The sequence below is a fragment of the Agelaius phoeniceus genome, chromosome 15 (genome assembly GCF_051311805.1).
Source record: "Agelaius phoeniceus isolate bAgePho1 chromosome 15, bAgePho1.hap1, whole genome shotgun sequence".
Taxonomy (NCBI): Eukaryota; Metazoa; Chordata; class Aves; order Passeriformes; family Icteridae; genus Agelaius; species Agelaius phoeniceus.
This window is the reverse complement of record NC_135279.1, coordinates 3,497,531-3,512,045: the sequence shown is the minus strand read 5'-3', so window position 1 is coordinate 3,512,045 and position 14,515 is coordinate 3,497,531. Positions and strand designations below refer to the sequence as shown.

The window sequence follows — 14,515 nt, the reverse complement described above, 5'->3', positions numbered from 1 at the left end:
TAAATCTTTGCACAGAATGCTTCTTTTGTCCATATAAAAGAGGCCACAACTCCTTCTCTGAGTCCTTGCTGTCTGTGCTTCCAAACAGTGACATTCCTTCAGCTTGACAGTTTCTTGTTGCTGTAAACCCCTTTGGATGGACATTGCTGTGCTGAGGGTGGTGCACAAAGTCTGAGCTTCATTGCTCATGGAGTGATCATCTGCTCTCCTAGGGAGCTCAGGGAGCTGTAGCACAAAATTCCATCTGGAAGAACTTCCTACTTAATTGGTTCTAAGCATCTGTAGAAATTTTTGGGGACTTGTGTGAGCAGCAAGCCAGGTTCTTGGTCTTCAGTAAGGCACGGTGTGGAAGGAGTGTGGTCTGAGGGGCCTTTTCCCTTTCCAGCAGTGTCAGTCTCAGAGTCTCCTTTCAGTGTGTTTATTCTCTGATAGCATCTAAAGACGTGTCCAGAGTTAAAGCCCTCGTGTTCTGGCTGTGCTAGCTTGGAGGGAACACTGTTCCTAAAGGGCTTCTAGGCAAAAAAAATAAACCAAGCAGGCAGATTTTTAGTCAGTGGGAGGTCAGTTATCCTGTCATGTGTAAGGGAAGAGGGATTGCCTCTGGAGACTTGTGGGTATCACAAGGAAGGGAAGTTGGGGAGGATTAAAGGAAGGAAAAAACTGAGGATGTAAACCCAAGATTGGAGATGCAGGAGAACACAACAGGCTGCAGCAGTGGGAGCATACATCCAGTCTGCAGAGGTTGTGTAGCTCTTTTCAGTCATTTCCCTCACCTTTTGCTGAAGCACACAGAGTGGGCAGAAGCTTGTCTTGAGGGTTAGGAGTGTGATGGATGAGCTGTGCCTGCAGAGGTGTCAAAGGGCACAGCTGAGACTGTGGAAGCCAGCAGATGAATGGGGTGGGATGGGTAACAGGCTGTGTCTGCAGAGTGTCTGCACTCAGCATCAGCATTTCCTGATTCTAAGTTTATACTGTTGCCAAAATTAATGAAGGAACCCAGGTCTAGCAACTTGCTACCTCCTGAGGGCCAGGATAAAGCTTGAGTAGGAAATAATTTTGTTGGGATATCTTTTGTCAAGTAGTTTTAACCAGGATTGTGATCTTCAGCCTGTTTACTGCAGCAGCGCATGAATGCTGGTGTGAGGGGTGTGGGAGTGTAGGCAGGGCTGTGTCAGTGGCAGGACTGGCTTATGCAGATCAAAGTGTTTGGGAAATTATGATGTGAATTGTGCTGCCAGCATGTGTTACCTGCTGGCAGTGAGTTCACAGCCTTTCTTCTGTGGGTGGATTTTTATATTACATATTGAGGTGAGCCTGAAGGTCATGACAGACTGAGGTCTGTTTTTATTGAAGTTGTACAGAAGCAGGTAATTGGCATCTCTGCCCTAGGAGCTTATGATCTCAAAGACAGGGTGAAGCAGATTATTTTGAACTGTTGGCTAATATTTACTTAATGGTATTAATCTGATGGAAGACAAGAAAACCCCTGTTTATCTGATGTGAAGGGTTTCATTGCAGGAAACTTCGAAAGCAAGCGTCAAAGGAAGCCCACTAAAAAGCTCTTGGAATCCAATGACTTGGACACTGCCTTTATGCCAAAGAAGGAGGAATGGACTCCCCAAAAGAAGGTACTTCCCTTCCAGCTCTTTTGAAAACTGGATAGAAAGCAGGCCCCGACAGCAGATCCTGCTAAACAGGACACAATGCAATGGGATGTGGTTTTTTGTTGGCTGCAGCCCAGGAGCAAAGGTCCACCCTTCCCAAAGGTGCTGGTTGCTGTGTTATGATGAAATAATCCACTGTTCCCCACCCCTCTCCACTTGTAATGGGGATTGGGTAGTTTTGGTTTAAAATCTTCTTTTCAAAATTGATTTATATGAAAAAGGAGCCATCTGGATGCTGGCTGGAAAGGTATGAGCAGAAATATTCTGCACAGAGGCTTTCTGTCATGTTACAGTGCAGCTTGAACTTGAACCTAAGGCTTTGTCCTTTTCCATCAGATTTCCTCTGAGCAGTGTTTTCTTTGTTACCTTCCCAAATGAGCTGGTGAATGCATCTAAGTGCAGAGCTTGAAGCAGGATGGAGGCTTGAGGTGAATGACATGGAGGATACCTTGTTTGGTTCAGATTTTAAAAGAAAATGCTGCTCTTCTCCACTGAATACTCAATATTCAGTGACATGGTTTGGAAAAATGCAAATTGTATTTATGTCAGATCATGTGCCTGCACAGAATTTGTTGCCACTGTTCCTAAAGTTGACTAATGACACTTCTTTCCTTTTTATTTCTCTGTGAGGCACAATCTTAGTGCAGTTATCTCCATTGCAGTAATGTAGAGGCCAGTGTATTTCAGTCTTAACATCTGTAAAAGTGTAAACTCAGAAGAGAATGTCTTCTCCCAGCACCTTACAGAGTATTAGCATCCTTTTTAGGAGAGGACAGGAAGAAGTGAATGGTGCTGATGAGCACAAGACAGATCAGACTCCACATTCCTCCCTTCCCAAAGACAGACTTTTACATGCGTGATTTATCACACGCACAAACCAAATATTTTCTTGTAAAATTTCTGATGAATTCATGATCTGGATGGTAAATTAGGTGTTGCAGTCATTCCAAAAGGTTTCACAGCTGAGGAGTGTGTGCTTCTGTTTTCATCTGGTGACTTGACTCTCTCTCCTGTTTGTAGGGTACTGGCCCTTCAGAGAGTGACAGCTCTGAGCTCTACTCACCAGCCCACTTCCAGGACGTGGGAGAAGGTAAGTGAAGGCAGGGACAGCAGGGCAGACTGTTGTGATATTTGGATCAGTGCCTGTGGCACTGTGTGTGTGTGTAAGTGCTCGGTGCTCTGGGTTCAGCAGCCCAGCAAAAGTTGCTTAAACCAGTATGAGTTGGTGTTTCTGTGGTGGCTGCAGGGCAGAGGGCTGAGTGCCTGGAGGCTGGTATTGCCCCAGCTCTTAGGGCCTCTAAGAATATAGGACCCAGCCTGAAGCTCTCAGGCTGCAGAACTTGCTGGTGTCACCTGCAGCAAAAGAATTCTTTCTGCATTTTCCTTGAATGGTTTTTCTGTTGCATCCCAGCTTCTGAAAAGCTCTTGGAGAAGCAGCGAAAGCGGAAGAGGCAGCGCCACACCTCTGCTGCAGTCCATTCCAAGAAGGAGAAAAATGAGGAGGGGCTGGGGGAGACCCCACACTCTGAGGTACTGTTGGATCTTCATGCTCTCCTCCCTGTAACCTGTTTGCTGCTTCCCAGGGTACTTGGCAGAGCCTGAGCCAGAGGAATCTTTTGCCCTGTCATTTGAGAATTTGTCCCATTGATGCAGCTGCATGAGCTGGGGTTAGGCTGAAGGTACTGCCTTGATCTAGTAGCTATTTTATAATGATGCTTAACTCGGGCTCTGTTTTCAAGCTGCTACTCAGCTAATTCTCTGTGAGAGAGGCTGTTCTGAATTCATGGAACCAGGTTTTACCTGGCATCTTGCTTTGCACCTCAGAAAATCAAACTGCTGTGAAAGCTCTTTTCTGGGGGTGGGACTCCTGTCCTTTTACAAACCAGTTTGAAGCACAGGCACTAGCCTGGACTTCAGCCCCTTCTGCTTGCACTTGAACACCAGGATGAGCCAAGAACCCCATTGGAGGGGCTGGGAGGGACTGTCTGTGACTGCTCACAAGAGCCTCTGATTGCATTCTGCCATTCAGCAGAAAGGGATAACTGGGGCAATTCCCTCTGCTACATATTAGCAGGTCAGTGTACAAATATCTGACAAGCACATTTTGCCTTTTAGGAATGAGCCAGTTATCAGCAAGTATAGGGGAAGCAAGACTTCCTGGGAGAGGCAGGACACCTCTGGGCCTCTCACCATCGCCTCTCACTTCCAGTGGCCCAGGTTCAGCAGCAGGCAGGATAGTCAGTATGTATTTCAGGAGCCAATTGTAGATCAATATTGTTATATTTGTTGTTGTAACCACAGTTTACAGGAGAACACAAACCTCACACCACTTTAAGCAGTTCCAGCCATCCTGTTGTGTTTTGGAAAGGGCATTTGTGATAAAGTTAATAAATTGGGGTAATACCCTTGGTCCGTGTAAGCTTTCCTGTGCTGGTGTTGGTGTTCTTTTTGAAGTGTGCTCAGCTGGACTAGTGTTTTAAAACAGCCTGTACAAATACCTTTGCCAATGCTGGCAGGGGCAGTTAACATTGTCTGCTCTACCCACTAAGAGACAGCAAATTCTCCGTGAAAAGAGGGGCAGGTCAGAGCAGCAAAGATCTAGGCCATGGCTCTGAACCCTGTACTCACTACTCACTGCAGAGGAAACCCAGTCTTAACTGCCTCTAACTGCAGACATTTGTATTGAGTATCAGAAGTCAGGTATGGTGTAAACTATGCCAAAAAAAAGGTCAATGCTTGGCACCTTTGCCAGCCTTCCTTATTATGTAATTGTGTCTCTTTAGCTGCTGTGGTGGGTGTTCATCCCCTGGCTTAGGTGAGTATTGGGGTGCTGTGGGGATGCAGTTGTGCTTTCATGTGGAATTCAAACCATGCTGCTCCCTCAATGACTGCACTCACTGGGCAAGGAACTCCACTTTGCTGGAAAAAAATACATGGTTTGATGATACAGCCCAGTGAAGCCTTCCAAGGAAAGAGGGCAGAGGAAAGCTTGTCAGCCTGGGCTGAGCTAAGCAGCTTTCTCTGACCTTGCCCATCTGTGGAGCCAGGAGTGCAAATTTACAACATCAGGGCAGTAAGAGACTGACAGAATGGGATGGAAAATGCTGTTGAAATGGTTGTCAGGGTTGTGAGCCAAGGTCAGGCTGTGCCAAAGAACAGGTCAGGCTTTGGGATTGTGCCAGACACAGCAGCAGAGATGGTTCTGGAAGAAGACCTGGGATGAGCCTTTCTTTCTGCAGGAGGTATGGAGTGTTGCAGTGCTTGTGCTGGGCAGAGGAAGGAGGGGACACAGTGGCAGATTCTTGAGTGGCAATGCCTTTTTCCATGTTCACAAAGGATGGGCCTTGCTCATCCTGTCTAGCTCTGACATCCCTTCCCTGGGCAGTTCTGGGAGCAGTGTTAGAACAAGTACTCTGTAAGGTATGTTGGATTGGCAGTAGCCTGTAGTTGGGACTTTGCTTTTGATCTTTTTTTTTCCTCTCAATAAAGTCAGTTTATACCATTCATCTTTGTAATGTGTACTTCAATATAACCATCATTGCTCCACAGAAGGCACATGGCTTTAAAGCGTCCCCAAGTAAACTCATACTGCTCCATTCAGGGAATAGGGGAAAAACCAACAGTTCAGGCAAAGAAAGCATCATTATCTGAGCAGAATACTAGCTCCAGGTTCTTCCAGCTTTAAACTTTAGAAGATCTCTATGTCTTTTTTTGCCCAAATTCAGAATGTGTTCAAAAGGCATTCAGTTCAGCTTACAAGCTTTAGTAGCACCACAGCTCAGACTTTCCCATGCAGAAAGTGGTGCAAAGCTCCCTCTCATGATTGTTAGCTGGACAGGCTTGCACCAAGCAGGCCTGGAGGTGTGGGAGTGATGGCTGCTGCTTCTGCCAGCACTTTGAATTCTCACAAGGTCTCTCAGGTGTACTATTTGTGCCTGGGTATACAGTGGCTACAGCTTGGTGACCCAGGGAGGAGCTGGCAGCTGTGCACTGAGATCACTCAGCTACCTGCAGTGAGCTGCCTTACTTAAAAGTGGCAGAGTCCTTAAAATGTTCTGGTGCAAAGCACGTAGCTAAAGGCATCATTTTAGTGCAGTATCAATGTCCTTAAATTGTACCTACTCTGGAGTGGCAGCTGGGGCTGCTGAGGCCACTGAAGTGTTCCCTAGACATCCCAAGTGGACTGGATGCTGGCAGGATGGTGTTTTCTAGCCCTCAGTTGCCTGTCCTGACAAAATCTGTGGCACTGCTGCAGGGTGTAGCTGCAGGACAGCTGTATTTTGTGCTAGAAACAGGTGTCTCTAGGATACCTGCTATTCTTCCCTCCTGACTGGACACTGGGAAGCCTTGTGGCAGGATCCTTGACTTGGCCTGTGAGTGTGTGGTTGGGCCTTTATCATTGGAAGCCCATCCTCTCCCCAGGGTGGTTTTTCACCAGTGGGTGTTCTGGGCAGTGCTGTACATTCATATAGAGCAGAGGGAGACACCACACCTCAGTCAGGATGGGGTGGGAATGCCCTGCTGTGCTGCTCCTCTTGGGGTTGGCTGACTTCATACCAACACAGCCCTTATGTACCTTTGTGTCTCTATTTTACATGGGTTAGAGCAAGCTAAGATGAGTGTAGAGGAAAAATGTAGTTTGTTTAGTGTGTGACAGGTGCTATGAAGATTGAGGTTTTTCATTTGTGTTTCTTGTGCAAATAGATACTGGGGTGCTTCTGACTTTTTCTACCTGATTTGTTTCCATTCAGGGCTCACTCCTTGCTCAGAGAGGGGTTATGCACAGAAAGATAATTGTGTTGTGTATTTTTAATCATCTAATAAACTAAGAGTTCTTTCCCTTCCTGTAAATCTTTTGGAGGAACTGTAATGGGGGATGTTCTCTCCAGGGTGGGTAGCACCTGCCAAACCCATTATGTGCTCAGACTGAATTTGTAGTTTCCAAGTCAGAATAGGTGCTATTGACAATCCTAATTCTAGTTTTCTCTTTAAAGGGGGAGACCTCGGTTCATGGGACTGCTGCCAGCCCCAAAGAGGGTCATGAGGAGGGGTCAGAGAATGACCATGGAGTGCCTTCATCCAAAAAGATACAGGGGGAGCGTGGAGGAGGAGCAGCTCTCAAGGAGAATGTGTGTCAGGTAGTGTTCTCAAAGAAATCTCTTTGGAGCTATCCCACTGTATTTTTGTGTAAGTTCTGGGACACATTGGTGCCCCAGGTAAGCCCAGGTAGCCTCCAAGTGCTTATTGTTGAATTAATCAGCTTCTTGTGCTCTGTATCAAGCATGTCTCCTGCAGTAGCCTTTCTTCCTCTTAAACTTCACAGAGGTTAGGGAGAAGTGACCAGCATAAGATACATTTTACCCACTGTAGGATATCAGGGAGTTGGATGGTAAATAACAGTGGTTATACACAAACTATCTGAATTAACTGACACAAGGAAAATGTAGCGTTTTTCCCCGGGGGGTCTCTGCTGGCAGTTCTGGCCAGCATGGGGGTTGCTGCTGTCTGGGATACTGCTGGGAGGAAAATTGCTCCAGCTGATACTGTGTTTCTTTCCCACAGATCTGTGAGAAGCCAGGGGAGCTGTTGCTGTGTGAGGCGCAGTGCTGTGGTGCTTTCCACCTGCAGTGCCTTGGGCTCTCCGAGATGCCAAAGGGCAAATTCATCTGCAATGAGTGTTCCACAGGTAGGGCAGGACTGTGGGCTTACCTGGTGCTGCCTTGACTGGAGTGATGTGCCTGCTGTAGGGCTGCTGAGTAGCTCTCAGCCCTCAGATTATTGGTTTGATGTCTGATAATGACTTTCTAATTAGAATTACAGGGTGATTTGGGTTGGAAGGGACCTTAAAGGTCATTAAATTCCACCCCTCTGCCACAGGCAGGAGCACCTTCCACTAGAACAGGTTACTCCAAGCCCTGTCCAGCCTGGGCTTCAACACTTCCAGATAAGAGGCATCCACAGCTTCTCTGGGAAAACTGTGCTAGGGCCTCACCACCTCATTTTTTCTTAATGTTTAATCTAAACCTACTCTTTGTTGATTTGAAGCCATTAATAATGGCTTCAAATATGTACCAGCCTTACTCTTGATTCAGACTTGGTGTACAAAGTGAACGTCCATGATCTGCTGGGAAAGAGACAAATTCTTACCTGGGACTATGGAAAGGGGTCTGGTGGGGAGGAGAAGCCTTTTTCAGGCTGGAAAGGAGAAAATCTCAAAGTAGGGTTAGTGATTTTTTTTTCATTTTCTTTTTTCCCTGGCCTGAAGTCCCAGCTATAATAATATTTATTTTGATGTGGAGTTCTACTGCAGCTTCAGGCCAAACCAGCCTGGTGCAGAGAGCTGTTCTCTGGGATGGGTGCAGCAGGCTGGGAGGTTGTTCTGTGCTATTAGGCAGCCTGATGACAGCATCAGGCCCTCATTTAGCCCTCGTGTGTGACCAGTGCCTTGCTCTTTCTGCAGGGGTCCACACCTGCTTTGTGTGCAAGAGCTGCGGGGAGGATGTGAAGCGGTGCTTGCTGCCCCTCTGTGGGAAGTATTACCACGAAGCCTGCATCCAGAAATACCCGCCCACAGTCATGCAGAACAAGGGCTTCCGCTGCTCCCTGCACATCTGCATGACCTGCCATGCTGCTAACCCAGCAAACATCTCTGCCTCTAAAGGTACCCAGTCCTCCAGGGTGGTCTGGGAGGTGCAGTCACCTGGTTTTTAATTGTTTCATGTCCACCTGGTTCACCGGTTCTTTGCACTCTCCTGCCTTTGTGTCCTTGCCACAGCACTGGCTGTGTTTGCTGAGGAGTAGCTGCTCCCAGGGGAGTGGAAGGGGTGGTGTCAGAGTGTGAGGCTCAGCAGCACTCCCCATGGTCGGCCATGGCAGCTGGAATGTTCTCAGGCTGTCCCGAGGCTCGGATTCCTGCACGCCCAGCCTTGCCTCAGGCCTCAGTGGGTTTTTGAGTAAATCTCTGGAGCCGTACAGACACGCTTGTGTTTCTCCCACCTGCTCCTCACTGTGCCAGTGCTGCAGATGCTGCCTTGCTTAGCAGCACGGGCTGTCAACACAGCAGCATCAAGAGCAGCACAGGGCAAACTATGATATTGTTCTTCTAATCCATTTTTTTCTATGTAAACTCTCATCTTGTAGTGGAGACACCCTTGGGCTAAGCTTCCTAAGCAAATATTTGAGCTGTTTGCAGCAATACCTTGACCTTTATCTCACATGATCAAACTTAAAAACTTTTGTGATTGCTGTGTATGTTTGCTTCTAAGGCTGCCTTTCTTTAATCCTTGGTGTCTTAAGATGGGTGACAATAAGACTAGCTCTATTTTTATCCTCAGAGTCTGTGTCAAAGTTGACTTTTTTGCCCCCGTTTATCAGTATTTGGTGTAGAAAACAACACCCAGGCCAAAAGCCCACAGCCAGCCACTTCCCCACTGAACATTTGTTGACTGGCTGCTGCTTCTCAATGGTCACATTTACCCCTCTTCTCCCACCTCTTCTTCCTGTTCATAGTCTGCTGTGAGGAACTGAAAACTGAACCCAAAAACTTCACATAAACTAGGCCTGTAGGGAAGTCTGAATTGCCTGGAAGTTCTGGAATTTCAGGGTAAAATATGATAAACAAGAGGCAAGTGCTTGTGTTTTCAGAAGCTACATGGATTGATTTCATTATGTGCAGCTAAGCACTTGGAACACCCCGTCTGTAATTACTGTCGGAGCTGATTTAGTAATTATTTGTGTATGATAGGAAGCAGTCCCAGTCTGTGAACTCTTGAACTGTTTCTGCACAGCATGCAGGATATTTTTCACTTCTAAATAATGCAATTTTATCTATGGTATAGGTATTACAGATTTTATAATTTTATATATATTTAGCTATATTAAATAACTTAATAGAAATCCAGTGAGTATATCATGGATGATCTATAAAAATTAAAGGCCAGCTTCCTTCTCCAGAGCTCATTTTGAGCTTAGGTATGAGTAGAGTGTAGTTTGAGCAGGAAGGAGTGGTGGTCCTGCGGGGGCTGACTGTGTGGCTGTTGGTGCCAGGTCGCCTGATGCGCTGCGTGCGATGTCCGGTCGCGTATCACTCCAACGACTTCTGCCTGGCCGCCGGCTCCGTGGTCCTGGCCTCCAACAGCATCATCTGCCCCAACCACTTCACTGCCCGCCGGGGCTGCCGCAACCACGAGCACGTCAACGTCAGCTGGTGCTTTGTCTGCTCGGAAGGTGAGGTCCCCTGGCCCCAGGGAATGCCCAGCCCAGAGTTCATTACAGAGGGCAGAAGCTTTTCCCATTCCCAATGTTCCAATGGGAATTGCAGAGAGCAGACTGCCTCCCTAGCTTTCCACATTTAAGTCCAGCTTCAGACTACACATTTTTTTTGGATTTCTGGATTCTTAGAAAGGTTCTTTTTTACCGGGAGTAGGGCCCAGCTTTTGAAAAGGGCTTGCAGGAGACTGTCATTCCTTTTTTCCAGGTCTGTCTGGAAATGGGGAGTGCAGGGCTTCTGCACAGGTACTGATAAACTTCTGATAAACTTCTCCTATTTCTCTTTGCAGGGGGCAGCCTTTTATGCTGCGAGTCGTGTCCGGCTGCATTTCACCGTGAGTGTCTAAACATTGAGATGCCAGAGGGAAGCTGGTATTGTAATGATTGCAAGGCAGGCAAAAAGCCACACTACAAAGAAGTAGTCTGGGTGAAAGTTGGGCGCTACAGGTAGGTGAAGTTAGAACAGACTTGTCCCCATTCCTTCTTCATGCAGTGCTCATGGTGGTGGAGGTGAGGAGCTGCTCCTCTCTGCAGGGCTCATTGCAGCAGGCCTCTGCATTTTTTTGCATGCACATTGCTCATAAAACGTGAGCTTTCTTCCTCCAATAGCCTCTTTTCTCCCCACCAGCCTTGCTGGTAAGCCCTCACACACTTTTTCCCATGTCTCCATGCAGTAGCATACTTTTGAGGTGGCTGGAAGTGGGGAAGCCAGAGGTTTCATCTGCCCTTTCCTTTGCTGCAGGTGGTGGCCAGCTGAGATTTGCCATCCTAGGACAATTCCTGTCAACATCCAGAAAATGAAACATGACATCGGTGAGTTCCCTGTGCTGTTCTTTGGCTCCAAGGACTACCTGTGGACCCACCAGGCTCGTGTGTTCCCTTACATGGAAGGTGATGTCAGCAGCAAAGACAAGATGGGGAAGGGCGTGGATGGCATATACAAAAAAGGTAACTTGTCTTCATCCAGGAAAGTACATGGTCTCACCTCCTTCATTCCTCTTTGGAAAAGTGCCATTCATGTAGCAGAGAAAAATGTCTTCCTATAACTGAGCTGAAATTAAATGTGTAGAATGAGCTGCTGCTTATGTAACATCTAGCGTGCTCAGAGTGTTTGTTTGACTCCCAGAGAGGGAGAAGGGTGTGCAGATCTCAAATCTTTGTCCAGATCTGACATAGCATCTCAAAATTCAAGTGAGCTGGTGCTGTGTCATATTCCCTCTGTGCAATACAGTCATTGTCTTGATATAAAAGTGTACTTGAGAGCTGTGGATGTAGCTGCCTGGCATCCCTGCCCAAGAGGGCAGGCAAAGATAGCCAACAGATGGGATGCTTCATCACCCATGAGAAGGCCCTTGACTGTAATTTCTGCACTTCCCTGCTGCATTGGCCTTTTCTTCACCCTCCTCTTGAACCTTGTGAACACTGGGTAGACAGTGGCTGCCCAGCTCTGTGTGAGCAGAGGGAATTCCTCATAACAGAGCCTGTGGTCTCTCTTAGCTCTTCAAGAAGCTGCTGTGAGATTTGAAGAATTGAAAGCACAGAAAGAACTGAGACAACTTCAGGAAGACAAAAAGAATGACAAGAAACCTCCTCCCTACAAACACATCAAGGTGAGGGGAGGTGGTGGGGGGCAGGTGCAGAAGAGAAGTCTTGAGCTCTGGTGCAGGTGATTTACAGGTATACAGAAACATTTCTGATGTTTGGGTGTCTGGCTGTTCTTGAAGATTCCTTTGATCCTCTCTCCATCCTCAGCAAGCTGGGCTGCAGTAACAGAGGTGCTCTGGTTTGCTGGAACAGATCTGGTCATGTCTTTGCTGTGTCAGTTGTGTGGTCCAAAGGAAGTGTCTCTGTACCTTGAGAACTCTGAGCAAAGCTGTGTGGAGGGTGTGGTAACCCATAGTATCTTTTATTGTCTGCTATTGTTTTCTATCTCTTTGTGTATCAGTTGGTGACTGAACAGAAATACTGAAGGAGGTGTACAGGCTGCAATATCAGCCCTTTTCCTCTGTTTTGGGGAGCTATTCATGTTAAGGGCTGTTAAATATTATTGTTATTGTTGAGTTAGAATTGCAGCAGCAATAGCTACAGGATGGAGGTGACTTGAGAAGAGAGCTGAGGCCAAGCATGTGCCTGTGTCTGAGAAGTGGATCCCAGCTGACCAGAAACCCATTGACTCAGGGACTGTGTTCTTTTTTTACTGCTTCTGTCTGCTCTTTCCCTTTCTATGTGGCAAAATATGAAAGCTTAACTGATTTCTGGCACTTTTTGTATCTAGCTAGGATTTTTAGGCAGGTAGGTATATCCTGCATGAGTTACTGTGTGGTGTAAAGAGCACAACTGAATGCTGTGGCAGCAGTATGGGCCTGGCAGCTTCAGTGGAGGAAGTAGTTTCTCATTATAGCTATTTTTAGGCCTCTCTGGCTACAACATGAAGGAACTTTGAAGCAGTTTAGAGCCTTTGAAAAACCCTTTTATATAAATAATGACGGTTGTGGTCATTAGTCATGGCAGCTCTTCTGAGGTCTGGGTGCAAGCTGTTTGTCTCTCTGAAAGCAAAGCAGTTTGCAGGAGCAGATGGTGAACTGGAGAGGGCTTCAGGATGGAATGGCTGAAGCTGTTTGTGTCCACTCCTTCTAAGGAGATCAGCACCTCAAGTCCATCCCAAGGAACACCCACATGAGAGGGTGCTGCAAAATGTACTTGGGATCCTTCATCACATCAAACTTGTGATGAGTCCAGGCATTGCCCTGTTTTGGTTTTTTCCCAGCAGTGTCTCACAGAATAGGGCAGGTGTGTGCTGAGCATATATGGTGTGCAGTGGCAGTGCTAGAAGAGTACCAGTAGTGGATTGACCCAATCCTGTGAGCCTTGCCACTCTTGATGAGTCTGGGTAAGAGATGGGAAGCAGCAGAGGAGAACCTGAGTGACAAGGAAGGCTGGAGGTGGGGTGCAGTTCTAGGAGGAAGGTGGAGGAGACTGTGTTGAAGTGATTAATGAGGGGTTTCTGCAGGGTTTGTGTTTAAACAAAGGGGGATTAGGACTGGGCCAGCCTCAGACAGGCTGTCAGTGTGGAAACTCTGTGGGTGGGACTAGGTAACTTAGACGGGGGCCGGAATCGTTTTGCTAAAATCCCTTCTTTTCATGTTCTGGGAGAGGAAAGTGAGACAATGGTTCACCAAGGGAAAGAGCAGCAAGGAGCTTTTCTTCAGTGTCTCTCTCCAAAGTCCTGACTCTCTGTTGCCTGCTTTTCAGCGTTTGCTGCCTTTAACCAAACCCCAAGGACGCAGCTCATGCCACAGACACGCCAGTCGCTTCTCCACCTGGTGCTGCACTCTGCTTCCTCCTGGAGCGGTTTTTAGGAGCTCCTTGGCTTAACTCTGAGCTCCTCTTTGGGCCTTCCAACCCCAGCCTTGTCTGGTTTGGCTTCCATTTACATCTGCAGGACAGTTGGGTAGGGAGGTAACTGCATGGTAGGCCTTCTGTCACACCTGTGACAGCTGAGAGCACAAACCAGCTTGAAGGTAACATTCAAAAAGCAGGGCAGTAAGGGAAAGCTGAGGAAAAGCATCTGACACTCAGACTGGAAAAGGTGCAGTTTGATGCACAAAGTGGTTTGGTGCTGATCACAGGGATGCTGTGTGCCCAGCAAAGCACTGAGCTGGATGTGGGCTCAGTGATGATGGGAGGGGGACACTTGGCAGCCTGTCACCTCTCCAGGGTCACAGAATACACACTGCACACTGCACCGGGTGATGCTAACGGGGAATCTGCATCCTCCTGAGCTCTTTCCTCTAACCTTCTGCCTCTCAAAATAGCATTCCCAGGAGTACAGCTGTGCCTGTACTTGTGTCCTTCTGCCCCTCGCTGTCACTAAGTCACTGCAGCTCATAGGCAAGGGTGGAGTTCAGAAATGCCTGTCAGGGTAACCTGTAGCTCCCAAGAGCTCATGTCCCTCGTGTGCATTGAAGGTGAACCGGCCCGTGGGGAAGGTGCAGATCTTCACTGCAGACCTGTCCGAGATCCCGCGCTGCAACTGCAAACCCACGGACGAGAACCCCTGCGGCCTGGACTCGGAGTGCATCAACCGCATGCTGCTCTACGAGTGCCACCCCCTGGTGTGCCCTGCTGGGGAGCGCTGCCAGAACCAGTGCTTCTCCAAGCGCCAGTACCCTGAGGTGCAGATCTTCCGCACGCTGGCACGAGGCTGGGGCCTGCAGGCCAAAACGGACATCAGGAAGGTACCTGCGCTCCTTGTGTGTCATTTTCTCTTGTTGTTTCTCTCTTGATCGCTCTGGGTTGGAAAACTGGGTTTCTTGCTGTAGAATGCCATTTAGAAAAAAATTTGAATTTAATCTTTGCGGTCTTGACAAGAGTGTTTTGGGTCAGCTGACCGGGAAAATGATTTGCATGTCCCACAGGGTAAGAAAGGTGATTGCTTGGTCAGTCTGCTTGTAAGAACAATGGGACAGCGCTCAGGATTTCCAGATGGGGAACAGTGATTATTCCTCCCCCCTATTCTTGACTAACCAGGCTTATCCAGCATGAGAATCTTGTGTCAGAAATAGAAACCAGGGCTTGGATCT

At 47.6% G+C, this 14,515-nt stretch overlaps 1 protein-coding gene across 7 annotated transcripts in view; it reads left to right on the top strand.

The window, feature by feature from the left end:
• NSD1 (nuclear receptor binding SET domain protein 1) overlaps nt 1-14,515 on the top strand; it is a 60,995-nt gene that overhangs the window by 28,583 nt on the left and 17,897 nt on the right. For all 7 annotated transcript variants that reach the window (XM_077186406.1, XM_054643100.2, XM_054643099.2 and 4 more), the window contains 11 exons: nt 1,519-1,628; nt 2,685-2,754; nt 3,076-3,194; nt 6,659-6,802; nt 7,227-7,350; nt 8,125-8,325; nt 9,711-9,890; nt 10,223-10,379; nt 10,675-10,880; nt 11,430-11,542; nt 13,901-14,170. In XM_077186406.1, coding sequence (XP_077042521.1) covers nt 1,519-1,628; nt 2,685-2,754; nt 3,076-3,194; nt 6,659-6,802; nt 7,227-7,350; nt 8,125-8,325; nt 9,711-9,890; nt 10,223-10,379; nt 10,675-10,880; nt 11,430-11,542; nt 13,901-14,170 — 1,694 coding nt within the window. The remainder of the gene's footprint in view (nt 1-1,518; nt 1,629-2,684; nt 2,755-3,075; nt 3,195-6,658; nt 6,803-7,226; nt 7,351-8,124; nt 8,326-9,710; nt 9,891-10,222; nt 10,380-10,674; nt 10,881-11,429; nt 11,543-13,900; nt 14,171-14,515) is intronic.